The following is a 14,633-nucleotide window of genomic DNA, read 5'->3' as shown; positions in this document are numbered from 1 at the left end:
TATGAGCTATGCCGTGCAGGGCCACCCAAGATGGACAGGTCATAGTGGAGAGTTTTGACCAAACGTGATCCACCTGGAGGAGGAACCGGCAAGCCACTTCAGTATCCCTGCCAAGAAAACTCCATGGACAAAGACAACAGGCATATAAAAGATATGACGCTGGAAGATGAGCCCCTCAGGTCGGAAGGCGTCCAACATGCTACTGGGGAAGAGCGGAGGGCAAGTACAAGTAGATCCAGAGCTGATGAAGCGGCTGGGCCAAAGCCGAAAGGACGCTCAGTTGCGGATATGCCTGGAAGTGAAAGGAAAGTCCAATGCTGTAAAGAAAAATATTGCATAGGAACCTGGAATGTAAGAACCATGAACCTGGGTAAGTTGGAGGTGGTCAAAAATGAGATGGCAAGAATAAATATTGACATCCTGGGCATCAGTGAACTAAAATGGACGGGAATGGGTGAATTCAGTTCGGATGACCATCATATCTACTACTGTGGGCAAGAAACCCGTAAAAGAAATGGAGTGGCCCTCATAGTCAACAAAAGAGTGGCGAAAGCTGTACTGGGATGCAATCTCAAAAATGATAGAATGATCTCGATACGAATCCAAGGCAGACCTTTTAACATCACAGTAATCCAAGTTTATGCACCAACTACTTGTGCTGAAGAAACTGAAATTGACCAATTCTATGAAGACTTACAAGACCTTATAGAAGTGACACCAAAGAAGGATGTTCTTCTCATTATAGGGGATTGGAATGCTAAAGTAGGGAGTCAAGAGATAAAAGGAACAACTGGCAAGTTTGGCCTTGGAGATCAAAACGAAGCAGGGCAAAGGCTAATAGAGTTCTGTCAAGAGAACAAGCTGGTCATCACAAACACGCTTTTCCAACAACACAAGAGACGACTCTACACATGGACATCACCAGATGGGCAGCATCGAAATCAGATTGATTATATTCTCTGCAGCCAAAGATGGAGAAGCTCTATACAGTCAGCAAAAACAAGACCTGGAGCTGACTGTGGCTCAGATCATCAGCTTCTTATAGCAAAATTCAAGCTTAAACTGAAGAAAGTAGGAAAAACCACTGGGCTGGTAAGATACAATCTAAGTCAAATCCCTTATGAATACACAGTGGAAGTGAGGAACAGGTTTAAGGATTTAGATTTGGTGGACAGAGTGCCTGAAGAACTATGGATGGAGGCTCGTAAGATTATACAGGAGGCAGCAACGAAAACCATCCCAATGAAAAGGAAATGCAAGAAAGCAAAGTGGCTCTCCAATGAGGCCTTACAAATAGCGGAGGAGAGAAGGCAAGCAAAATGCGAGGGAGATGGTGAAAGATACAGGAAATTGAATGCAGATTTCCAAAAAAAATAGCAAGGAGAGACAAGAAGGCCTTCTTAAACGAGCAATGCAAAGAAATAGAGGAAAGCAATAGAATGGGAAGAACCAGAGATCTGTTCAAGAAAATTGGAGATATGAAAGGAACATTTTGTACAAAGATTTCCATAATAAAGGACAAAAGTGGAAAGGACCTAACAGAAGCAGAAGACATCAAGAAGAGGTGGCAAGAATACACAGAGGAATTATACCAGAAAGAAACGGATGTCTCGTATACCCCAGGTAGTGTGGTTGCTGACCTTGAGCCAGACATCCTGGAAAGTGAAGTCAAATGGGCCTTAGAAAGCACTGCAAATAACAAGGCCAGTGGAAGTGATGGTATTCCAGCTGAACTATTTAAAATTTTAAAAGATGATGCAGTTAAGGTGCTACACTCAATATGCCAGCAAGTTTGGAAAACTCAGCAGTGGCCAGAAGATTGGAGAAGATCAGTCTACATCCCAATCCCCAAGAAGGGCAGTGCCAAAGAATGCTCCAACTACCGCACAATTGCACTCATCTCACACGCTAGTAAGGTTATGCTTAAAATTCTACAAGGAAGGCTCAAGCAGTATGTGGACCGAGAACTCCCAGAAGTGCAAGCTGGATTTAGAAGAGGCAGAGGAACCAGAGACCAAATTGCAAACATGCGCTGGATTATGGAGAAAGCTAGAGAGTTCCAGAAAGACATCTACTTCTGCTTCATTGACTATGCAAGAGCCTTTGACTGTGTCGACCACGGCAAACTATGGCAAGTTCTTAAAGAAATGGGAGTGCCAGATCACCTCATCTGTCTCCTGAGAAATCTCTATGTGGGACAAGAAGCTACAGTTAGAACTGGATATGGAACAACTGATTGGTTCAAAATTGGGAAAGGAATACGACAAGGCTGTATTTTGTCTCCCTGCTTATTTAACTTATATGCAGAATTCATCATGCGAAAGGCTGGGCTGGATGAATCCCTACCCGGAATTAAGATTGCCGGAAGAAATATCAACAACCTCAGATATGCAGATGACACAACCTTGATGGCAGAAACTGAGGAGGAATTAAAGAACCTTTTAATGAGGGTGAAAGAGGAGAGCGCAAAATATGGTCTGAAGCTCAACATCAAAAAACCGAAGATCATGGCCACTGGTCCCATCACCTCCTGGCAAATAGAAGGGGAAGAAATGGAGGTAGTGAGAGATTTTACTTTCTTGGGCTCAATGATCACTGCAGATGGTGACAGCAGCCACGAAATTAAAAGACGCCTGCTTCTTGGGAGAAGGGCAATGACAGGCCTAGACAGCATCTTGAGAAGTAGAGACATCACCTTGCCAACAAAGGTTCGTATAGTTAAAGCTATGGTTTTCCCAGTAGTGATGTATGGAAGTGAGAGCTGGACCATAAAGAAGGCTGATCGCCGAAGAATTGATGCTTTTGAATTATGGTGCTGGAGGAGACTCTTGAGAGTCCCATGGACTGCAAGAAGATCAAACCTCTCCATACTGAAGGAAATCAACCCTGAGTGCTCACTGGAAGGACAGATTGTGAAGCTAAGGCTCCAATACTTTGGCCACCTCATGAGAAGAGAAGACTCCCTGGAGAAGACCCTGATGTTGGGAAAGATGGAGGGCACAAGGAGAAGGGGACGGCAGAGGATGAGATGGTTGGATAGTGTTTTCGAGGTTACCAGCATGAGTTTGACCAAACTGCGGAAGGCAGTGGAGGACAGAGGTGCCTGGCGTTCTCTGGTCCATGGGGTCACGAAGAGTCAGACACGACTAAACGACTAAACAACAACAACAGAGAAGCCCAGGGGTACACATGAACCCATACATGAACAAGCCTTAACGGTGCAAATCCCCCATCACTAAGAACCGCAGAGGAAAAAGGGGGACAGAAAACCAAGTAAGCGGAAGCTCATTGCTCATTTTTGAGCCTACTTGGTAGTGATGAGAGCAACATACTTCTCCACTATCACTTGTGTCTGCTCCATGTTGACCCGTGAAGCTGCTCTGGGTGGTTGGCAGTCCATATATTTTCAGTAATTAATGTGTTTTTAGCACCTCAACGGCTAACAAATTTATGATGGCAAAAGCTTTGGTGGACTGAAGTCTGCTTCGTCAGACGACATCTCATTTCATGCATCTGAAGTGGACTGTAATCTGTGAAAGCTTTAAACTAACCGATTTATGATGGCATGAGGTGCTTCAAAAACTTTCCTTGTTTTTGCTGCCACAGAGCAGCACAGCTACCGCTCTGAAAGTAACTGAGACATTGGTCTTCACAAAAACCCTAAGTGTTAGTGCTGTGTTCAGAGGCCTGGGACTCTTAGAAATAAGAACCTGGTCTCAGGATATGCTTATTAGATGGACAGGTTTTAAGAGTTTCTTCCTTGGTTACAGACACAGCTTATCTACACTTACGCTTTGCTCTGCTGAGTGGCAGACCTACACTTTTTGGGGGGGGGGGCTTTGCAATCAGCAGTGAGGTCTGGGTAACCACAGTTGCCTTCTTCAGTGGATTTGTTCCACGACAGATCACATTTTTAAAAATCAGCAACTACATCATATATTTTGATTAAAATTGCTGTACTGGGTTATCTCACATGTCACAAACACTGGGGTGAATAAAAAAATCCCCATGCCTTATAGTTTTCGAGTTATAGCTTACTTGGTAGAGCATGAGACTTTGTGGTCACTTCCATCTATTCTATGTGGTGCATGAAAAGTAGGAAAATGTGAGATGCACTATAAAAAAGTTTTTTGTTTTTTTTAATGCGAGGTGGACTAAAGTCGCTTATGGGGCCCTAGTGGGATTAGGAGCCCTGAAACTTAAACTTCATTAGTTTCATAGTAGATCTGCCCTTGTGTCTTTCCAGGCACAAGTCCACATTTAAAAGCTCCTTATCGGAGCTTTCTTTTTCTTTTTTGCCCTGGAGCTTTCCCAGTGAAAACCCGCTCTTAAAGCTCAATCGGTCAATTTGGAGGAGTCATAAGTGTGGATAAGCCCTTAAATGTACTTAGCCTGGAGTATTGTGTAACCCTGGTCTACCTCAAGGAATAGATCTGGCATAAGCTTTACAGGTAGCCCCCCATTTAATGCAATGATGAATTGAACTACAATCACTTGCAATAAGCATGCAACTGGCAGAGTCAGTGTGGAGTTGTGCCTACAGGGCTGGGAGTTTAGGACCGGGAGTTAGGACCAAACTGGGGCATGTCATTACAAGAATAGAATGCTGCATCTTCTTTTCAACATTTGTGATTGAATATGATATGCTATCTGTATCTTTGACAGTAAACTGCAGTCACAGTTCTGTGGTGGGCAAAGAGAGTGAGTTTAGCCCTGCAATAGTTCTGTGGTATGGAAGTTTCCATTGGCACCCATATAAATTGGAGTTTCGTGGGGGTGGAAGCAGACTGGGAAATGGTCAAGCTCCCTCTCTCTGCCTGCTGGCGTTCTGATCCTAGTGCCACTCCTTGCACCTGCTATTTGCTTTAAAAAAAGAGAGAAAAAAGATAAACTCAGCATTCATCAGCAATTGTTAAAAAGAAATACATGTCACATTTAACCGTGTATACAAACATTTTGACCCATAACTCATGAAACCTGGGTTAGAATTGCCACTCAGCCACAAAGCATGCTGAGTAACCTTGGGCGGTTTGCTGTGTCTAACCTACCTCACAGGATTGTTGTGAAAATAACAATCAGTGCCTTGACTTGAGCACCTTACAGGAAGAGTGCAATAAAAAAACCCAACAGGTTACAATAATGAAATCATTAGCTGCGCGTAACTTAAAGCTATTCAATCAGTATCAGGAAAGAGAAGGGTTTTCAACCCATGCTTCCCTAGTCAAAGATCAGTGCCCCTTTGGAGAGATGTTAAAATGTGGAAAGGGGGGTGATGGAGACCTTCCACCTGCTGGGATTTCTGAAAGGCAATGGCTGTCAGTATCCACATATAACTGCCATCTTTACAGACTGATTGTGGTTTGCCCCAGCTAGGGTTCAAGCGAGAGTTGAGTGAAATTGTTTTCCTTGTCTGCAAGCTGGCTCAGTATCTTGGTTGATGTGGGTTTAATTGGACTGAGGATTGTATTCTCTTTAGGCAATCAGATTGTAATAACAGCAACCGGAGATGATCTATGTGACCTCTTCAGTATTTTAGCCAGCTGTTTGTGCTTTATAGCATCAAAGTATTGACATATACATAGGTGAAGCAACGCAGACCTACTTTGCTGGATGTCCTTCTGTTCCTACTTTTTCGTTGCAATAGTTCAGGAGTGTTCAGCATGGGAGAAATCATGGAATCGTAGAGTTGGAATGCCTTCCAAGAGAACGTAACAGATTGGCTACAATATTTTCAGTTAAATGAAATATTTAAGAATGATAAAAAAGATAGGATTTGCGTGTGAAATTTCAACCTTTCAGAGAGAAATAATAGAAAATTATGCGAAATGAATATCTAAAATGTACAGTCTATTGCTGGAATGGGAAACGAAAGATGAAGGGGTCAAATCAGTTGTGATTAAATGGGCATAAGATGTGGGACATAATATTCAGCTGGCAGAATGGGGAAAACTATGGAAGAATGATATAAAATTTACAGCATGTGTGGCGATTAAAGAAAAATATATGAAAATGAACTCCAGTTCAATTAGCAAAAATGTATAAAACTAAGGAAAGCAAGTGTTGGAAATGTAAAGTAACAGAGGGGACATTTTTCCACATGTGGTGGGACTTTAAAATTATAAATAAATATTGGGAAATGATTTATAATGAAATGAAGATGTTTAAAACAACCTTTGTCAAAAAACCAGAAGCTTTCTTATTAGGTATTATAGGAGTGGACCTATCAAATTCACAAAAGAACTTGTTTATGTATTGCAACAACAGCTGCACAGACCTTATTAGCACAACATTGGAAAGAAGAAGGTGTCCCATCTAAAGAAGATTGCCAAGTTAAATTAATGGAAAATGCTGAATTGACTATGAAATTAAGAGGAAGAGATGACAATGAATTTAAGGAAGACTGGAAGATGTTTATTGCATATACTGTATACAGAAGCAATGTACATAGGTTGCTACATTAGCAGGGTTTTAAGATTACTAGGTTAAAAGCAATAGACATGCAGTATGTTGATACATAATAGAACCAAGGAAGGGATTAGAGCAGGCACCCCCAACCTGCAGCCCTCCAGATGTTTTGGCCTACAACTCCCATGATCCCTAGCTAACAGGACCAGTGGTTAGGGATGATGGGAATCGTAGTCCAAAACATTTGGAGGGTCGAAGATTGGGGATGCCTGGATTAGAGGTAAGTCAATTTATTTTGTTTTTGTATTGTTGTTTTTATGTTTGTTATTTTTGGAAAATCAGTAAAATGCTACCCCGCCCCAAGGAATGCCCTCCAAGTGTCATCTAGTCTACCCACCTGCGATGTAGGCATCTCAACGAAATCATACCTGGCAGATGGCCATCCAACCTCTGCTTGAAAACTTCCAAGGAATGAGAGACCACCACCTCTCGTGGGAGTCTGTTCCACTGTCTGTTCCACTGTCAGAAAGTTCTTCCTGATTTTAGTCAGAATCTCCCTTCTTGTCACTTGAATTGGTTTGTGTCCTACCCTTAGGAGCAGGAGAAAACAAGCTTGCAGCATCCTCCATGTGACAGCCCTTGAGATAATTGAAGATGGCAATTGTATCGCCTCTGTCTCCTCTGCTTGCAGGGGGAGATCAATATGATGGCTGTTGACTCTACTTCACATGCTCAAGAGTTCCATGAGGGTGAAAGCCTGAGCAGAGACTGCCATGTGAATTATTCCTACCCTTCATCTCTCCAAGGTGCATACAGAAGCCTGTTGTCGCAAAATGGACCCTTGAACACCACGGCAGGATCAAGATCAGCTGGTGCATTCCCTCTCCACACCATCATTTCTACACAGCTGGACACCCAAACAAGATTATCATTTCTGGTGTAAAATAAATTGGTGGAAGCTTATCTGTCTGACGTGTCTGCTAAGGAAGCTGATGTATCTGTGGATGACCAGATGCAGAGGAGAGGAAAGAACTCCAAACCTTTAATACTTGTGCAAAGGAATGAATTTCAGCAGGTTTAGCTTTTCCCACATGAACCATTTCACTGGACAATATCCTCTCTTCTATCCCATGTTTGAAGGCATAATGATGACCATAAAGTTGTCATCACAATGCACTGAGTCTCTATGGACCATTGTGTATCTGCACCTCTCAGTTAACAATCCCCAATATCTCAAGAAGTAGTGATGAATGATGTTCCATAAATCTAGTGATTGAAGTGAGAGCAGCAATTCCCATATTAAAAAAAAAAAGCAGTTCTCACTTTATTCTGAGCGCGGCTGGCCCTACCATTAGGTACAAGGAAGTGGCTTCCTTGGGCATTTTTATATCATGGAAGTGCAGCAAATTTATTAGTCATGATTTTTCCTGCCAGGGACAGTGAGTGATGCTTGTAGAGAGGATTATTTATTTAATAGGCACCCAAATCTCTTTGGTAGCTTTGTGTACCATACAGTTTGACTTGAAGGAGCCACCTTGGACCAGTCCAGTAGCTAATTTTAGATCCAAAACCCTGTGGCCCTTTGTCCATCAAAATCATATTGTACCACTTAAAGAGTTTTTCTCCCAGATGCTACCACTAACTTTGGGATTTCTAGTGTCATTTTTCTCCTCCAATTCTGCCTTGGTGAGTAAGCTGTAGGTAAATTGCCCATGGTTAATTCTCACATCTATCAATTATACAACCCATAATTCATTGGGTGCAGTGGTTGGTGCACTATTAAATCAAGTTGCCAGACAAGGAAGTGGTCAGTTAAATTCTTTACCTGCACAGGTTAGCAAGAAGAGGCCCTGGCAGATAGCTGCGTGGGGGCAGGCAACCTGCAACAGGCTGTTGCCAAGAAGTGAAATGTTGAGCTTGAAGCACTAGGAAGGCTAGTCAAGGCTCAGGGTTCACAAAGGGCAGAAGAATGAATAGGGAGTGGATTACAAGGGACAGAAGAAAGGAGAGGCAAGGGAGCTGTGGAGGCTAAAGGAGTGTGGGCCTGAGAGCCTACAGGGTATAAAACCCTCAAGTTCAAACCCAAGAGCTCTCTACTTTTAAGAGTGGCACTAAAGAAGGCTATCTACCAAGTGCCTTCCCCCATTTCCCTTTCCATGGCTAGAAAAAACACCACCTTGATTTAATTATCAAGGAATTCTCCCAGGGCCTGCTTGTGGCAGACAGTGAAGAAGAAGAAGAAGAAGAAGAAGAAGAAGAAGAAGAAGAAGAAGAAGAAGAAGAAGAAGAAGAAGAAGAAGAGTTTGGACTTGATATCCCGCCTTTCACTCCCTTTAAGGAGTCTCAAAGCGGCTAACATTCTCCTTTCCCTTCCTCCCCCATAACAAACACTCTGTGAGGTGAGTGGGGCTGAGAGACTTCAAAGAAGTGTGACTGGCCCAAGGTCACCCAGCAGCTGCATGTGGAGGAGCGGAGACGCGAACCCGGTTCCCCAGATTACGAGACTACCGCTCTTAATCACTACACCACACTGGCTCTCAAGAGGCAATCTGAACTGATCAGTGAATCTGCTATGTAGTGATGTAGAGATATCAAACCAAGGACTGTTCCTCTAGGCATGTTTTTGCAAAGGAGCTAGAGGGAGACACGGCATGGCAAGTGGTGGTGAGAGCCCCAGAGCTTGCCTATTCCTCTACACATGATTGTGGTACCTCTGCCTTCTAAGGATCCCTTCTGCTGGACTGAGGGAAGCAGGCAAGAGGAGGGCAAGAGACCGGCATAATCCTGCTTTGGTCCAGTTACCCAGACCAATAGCCCACAGTTTAAGAGATTTCCAATTCAGTCTTGTACTACCAGAAGCCAAAGCCCTCTTCCTCAAGACTGGAGCAGGTAGCTGAGTTGGTTCTTCTTAAGAGTCCAGTTTAGAAACGGACATATTCCCACATACTTTTTAGTTGCTTTCATCGAGGGGGTGAGTGAAGTTTCATACTGAAGCTGGACACATGATGTTCCAGTTGACTTTCGTTCCTCTCCCAAAGTTTTATGAATGGAAACACTCCGACACTAATTTGATCACCTTGTTTTATTACAAAGATATTTCCCACCAAAGATTCTGCCACTTCCATTAAACAGCAGGTAGGGGAAAAACACACCCACAAAGAACATGACAGAATTAAAAATATATTACAATGGAGTTGGTTTCTGGGCAACAACTCCAACCCTCAGCTTCTAGTTTGTAGACAATTCATTTCAATGGTTGTAGCAAATATTTGGACAAAGAATTAAATAATAAAGCATATGCCATGATACACGTATGCTGCCAAGCACATTACTTGGAGCATACATACATACATACATACACACACACGCACACACACACACACACAAACACTCAGGATATAGTAATATGTGAGGGGGATACAGAGATCGGTCCCTCTGGCCTGGTGGCCTGTCCAGACAGTGGCTTTCTGCAAACCCAATTAAGTGCTGAAACTGTGCTGATGCTTTCCAAAATTACAGCTGTCTGCACTGACTGGGCTAGAAAAAAATCTCTAATCCTGTCTCTGTTTTCCTTCAGCTCTCTCCTCCTCCCCACAACTGGTGGTCCAGCAGACTCTCTTTTCACATTCCTGAGTCAGCCTTCTCTGTATGTGTGTAACTGGCAGCTCTTCACAGTTCAAAAAAGAAAAGGGGGGGGGGGAAAAGAATTTTGAAGGGAAAAAAAATCTCTTTCTAGGTTAAATGTAGCCCAGCTACATCCTTAAAGTTTCTCTTCTGCAGCCACATTCTCAGCAAACAGATGTAGATTTCCTCAGTAAGCATAATCTTCTGCAATTCTGTCTTTTTTCATGTCTTATATTCCTCTTTATTTTTGCACTGGATAAAATCTGTACTTTTAATATACCAATATATAAAATCCATCATGACATGTCGGTTCCCCACATAATATACTACACTATGCATTTCTGATATACTTGACAAAGGATAACTACCCATAACAATATTGCAATCGGGGAAAATAAGCTGCTCAATTCCTACCCAAGTGATGAAATCTTAGCCTCATAAACTGTGGCAACTCCCCTTTAGACCTTGCCGTGGATGAGGTAGTGTAATTTTTTTTAAAAGCATTATTTGGCAGTTTGTGACCTTGGCATTGTCAGCAGCATCAGCTGGCTTCAGTGCTCACGGTAAATCTGGATTTTGTTGTATGCAACAGCCATTGCCTTCAGGCAGCTACCTATTATACTAAAGAGGAATTCAGAGAGAGAGAGAGAGAAAGAAAGAAAGAGAATGAGACAAGAGAGCTAGGACTACTGTGTATCTTCCTCACATTTGAGAAAAAATAATGCTTCCTAGTGTAGTCAGTGTAAAGGCATATGGGAGACAGTTAAGGGGCTTTATGTTTAAAACCAAATGATACTTTAATGATGCTGGCAAATATAGGATACTGCATTAAAGGATGTTACCTTATGCATAAAGTTGGAGCAGGAACAGACACCTTTTTTTTTTGCTTTTGTGAAGCTACTAGTGGTCTTGTGTTAAGCCAATTGTGGATTTATGGTGAGCCAAGAGTTCAGCTTTGTACATTCCCTCTAAAATTGTAGGGGGCAGAACAAAGAGAAGGAAGTGCATCCCTTTGACCCCCGAAGTGTGTGTGTGTGTGTGTGTGTATATATATATATATATATATATATATATATATATATATGTATTTTTCTCCTTCTAGGGAAAAATTATTCCTGGAGACAGATGGGCATTTAGAGGGGAATTTGTCGACTGCAGTTCAGTGTGCATAAACATCTGGGAAGCTTTGGGAAGCGGGAACAGCTGCACTGATTTGTTCTTTTTCAACATTGTCTGCTACACAATAATGATCCCTCCAGCAAGGTAACAGCCACTTCCGTTTGGGGGATAAAGTGCTTTCACATGTCTCATGACTACTTAGGAAGCAACTGCATTGTCTAGCCTGTGAGTTCCCCACCTCTTTTCAGCCTCGGATGAAGATGTGGTTATGTTTCCATGTACAGTACAAAAATAAAAGGCACAAAATACATCTAATGCAGCAGGCTGTGTACAGTAAATGGGTTCCCTGATATTTAAAGTACACAGAAGGGAGAGGGGGCACTGTTTTGCAGGGGGTGGGGAGTCCCCTTGTTGCTCCAAGGGCCTTTTGAAACCTTCATTCAGTGTTTCCCGAGAAGTCTCTCTGCTTTTCTCCAAACCGCCTCAGCATTGTTTCCATACCCTGAGCTCTGGTTTACAAGAGTCTCTCTGGGAAAATGAATAAAAGGAAAGACGGCCACTTTGAATAGGAGTAGGAGCTCTTCAGAAAGAACTACTACATTTGGCGGCGCAAGTATTGTGCCTCTGTCTGAAAGATCAAATAAATTATGGGTGCCGTGCAGTGCAGATCACATAAGGGATTTCAAGCTGTTTGGTGGCCAAACCCTCCCGTCGCCTGATGGTTCAAGGAGGCTGGCCAGACAGACGCACCATCAAGTTGGTTTCTTTATCATCACATACATACAACAGGCTGCATATTGACACACACAGATACTTTGAAAAGGTGTTCCCTAAAGGACAGTGCACTGTAGAGAAGGCCACTTCTAGACGTGGAGCAAAGTCCAGATTGCCACCTATGCCTCGCTGCAGCATTCGTAAATGTTGTCTTCCATGAGTGCAATCACTTGCTCAAATTTGTGCTGCAGCTGTGTGCGCCTCGTCGTGGGGTTGGAGTCCAGCGCATTCACTATCTGTGGGAAGAAGGATTGAAAGAAAGAAAAACAACAACAAGATTTGAGATTGCAGGTTTTGAGATCCTTGCATTCCGCCAGTGCAATCCCATGCATATCTACTCAGGAGTAAGTGCCGTTGAGTTTAATGGGGCTTATCCTCCGGAAAGTGTTCCAGGACTTCCAACAAATAATGGTTTCCCTGCCAAATAATTCCATGTCGTTCAAGAGCATAAATCACACATCTGTTTAAGTCCATCTATTCCTTCCTCTCCCACAGCAACATTTCCCATAATTTCGATTCTCCACCATTCACCCTCATTTTACCCTCTTCCATATCATTTACCACCCTAATTCCTAAATACTCTGCTCTTTATGGAAGGGTGTTGTGTAACAGAGCTATTGTTCTCAGTTTAAGCTCAGCCTCTTGTCTTGCTATTTTGTGAACAGCATACTGCCACTTGATTGCAAACCAGGGTTTGTAACCCTGGTTTGAATGCCTGTATTAGAGCATAAACCACAGTTTCCTAGAAGTAATGGAAAACTGTGATTCTACAAATCCTGGATGTATTGCATTGCCAATGATAGTCACACTCGGAGGAGACCCACTAAAATAAATTCCTTTCACTGGGTCTACTCTGAGAATGACTAATGGATTTCACCCATAGCATTTGAATTTCATCCTCGTACTGTAGTTCTCATAGCTTTCACCCATATTGTGATATACAGATTCTTGCCAATGATAAGTAAATGCATTTAGTAACTGAATCATAGGTGTGTGAGTTATGTGACTTAATAAAACAGCCCCCTGTCCGCCAAACATTTTATGCTTATTACTATTTTTTGTAGAAAAGCTACACCATGTTTTACTTGTTTAATACAATTGTTTTGCATTATTAATTTGCATGACCTCTCTTAGGCAAGGGAGGAATTCAACGTCTCACTAATGCAAGTCTTTTGTCAGGGCAAGCATTTCAGCTTGCGAGACTAAACAACCCCTCCTCCCCCCCCCCCCGCCTGCTGTTCTGGGGATTCTCCTGACTCCTGCAAGCCAATTTTGGGGTGTATGGGATGGAGGAGGGAAGAACAGTGCCACTGCACAAGTGGAAGTCCTTGTGCAGGGCTTCTGCTGGCAGACTCCTTACCTGCATTCTGCCCAGTATGTGTGAAATACTGATGTTTTAAATCACTGCATATTAAATTGCTTTGGCCCTAATTGACTTGTAAGATAGGCTTGTTGTTTTTAATATCCACATAATACAGTCTCTTCTTGAGATATCATTCCCTCAAAACCCACTAAACTTTGTGAATAAGTAAACATGCTAAACATGTCTGTGAATATGTAAACATGTCTTTGTGAATAAGTAAACATGCTAAACATGTCCCTAATGTGACTTTCTTTAATACATTAGACTTGCGACTTTGGGTTTGCTGTTTCTCTGAGTTGGTGTGTTAATGGTCATTTAACATTGTGACAAGCAAGGTTATCTCCTGAGCAGTTAGAATAACACCAGGATCTGTTTGTTTCTAAACATAATTAGAATTACTTGTTCCAAGGTGCAATATGTTTCACATCCACAATGAATCTCATCTGTCATCATTGTGCTTGACATTCTGTTTGTACGGGTTGCTTCTCATTTTTTGGATTATACAATATCCTGAATGAATTTGTTTTATCTTTAAATGTTGTCTCTGATGTCTTCATATAATTTATGACAAAGTTCAGAAAATTGTGCCAGTATATCATGTATCATATCATATATCATATCATACTATATCATAAAAAGGACAGGGACCTACCAAACTACTTCCCAAACATTAACCCAAGTGGGATTTGGGCTCTCTACCCATTTGGCTTCTTAATGTGGGAAGATGGCAAAATTGTCACCCTGCACACTGCCCAACCTTGCCAGTGTTCAAATAACATAGCAACAGCAGGTGTGCTTAGATACAAATGCTATAAAATTATAACTCTCTGGTACACAGCTGAACAGTTGTGTGCTTTCAACTGAATAAAAACAACATCTCCCGATTTTGGATAAAGTTTTGATCACATATCTCAACCTTTGCTATGAAATCCTGATGTGCAGGAATTGCAGCTAGATGGACATTTCAGCTGGTGGTAGTAAGGTTTTAATTTAAGAAGTGTTCTAATTACACTAGGTTTATTTTTGTGTGTGTGGGAGCTCCATTGTCCTTTAAAAACCCATTTGTGGATGTTTAAGACAGAAAAAAGCTGGCATTTGAAGCAAAGTGCTTGACAATGGTTGGTTGTTGTTTTTTAACCAGCAGTACACAGGTCTGCTAGAAAAAGAAGCAACAACAAGAAGAAGCAGCTGTGCAATATAAATTCAGCACCTTCACCTAATGCTTAGGACCCCAAGGACACAGCACAGAATCACAGAAGATGGAAGCCTGAGCAAGGTCTGCTTCCTGCGCCTTCTTTGTTTTAGAGCTGCGATCCACTAGACGAATTATTAAAAGTCATTAACTCCT

At 42.2% G+C, this 14,633-nt stretch overlaps 1 protein-coding gene and 1 long non-coding RNA gene across 2 annotated transcripts in view; both read right to left on the bottom strand.

The window, feature by feature from the left end:
• Nucleotides 1-4,776: 4,776 nt before the first annotated feature.
• On the bottom strand, nt 4,777-7,570 carry LOC310838304. The gene is made up of 3 exons (XR_014560909.1): nt 6,834-7,570; nt 5,599-5,695; nt 4,777-4,863 (listed from the first exon to the last, which is right to left on the bottom strand). It is a non-coding gene; the product is annotated as an uncharacterized lncRNA (long non-coding RNA).
• Nucleotides 7,571-9,472: 1,902 nt separating this feature from the next.
• Nucleotides 9,473-14,633, bottom strand: part of PLXND1 (plexin D1) — a 160,941-nt gene continuing 155,780 nt past the window's right edge. The window contains exons 36-37 of the mRNA XM_083722214.1: nt 11,106-12,158; nt 9,473-11,059 (exon numbers count right to left, since the gene is read on the bottom strand). Of these exons, the coding sequence (XP_083578340.1) occupies nt 12,042-12,158 (117 nt within the window). The 3' untranslated portion in view covers nt 9,473-11,059; nt 11,106-12,041. The remainder of the gene's footprint in view (nt 11,060-11,105; nt 12,159-14,633) is intronic.

This window comes from Podarcis gaigeae, assembly GCF_964106915.1.
Source record: "Podarcis gaigeae genome assembly, chromosome: 2".
Taxonomy (NCBI): domain Eukaryota; kingdom Metazoa; phylum Chordata; class Lepidosauria; order Squamata; family Lacertidae; genus Podarcis; species Podarcis gaigeae.
This window is presented reverse-complemented; position numbering and strand designations above follow the sequence as displayed.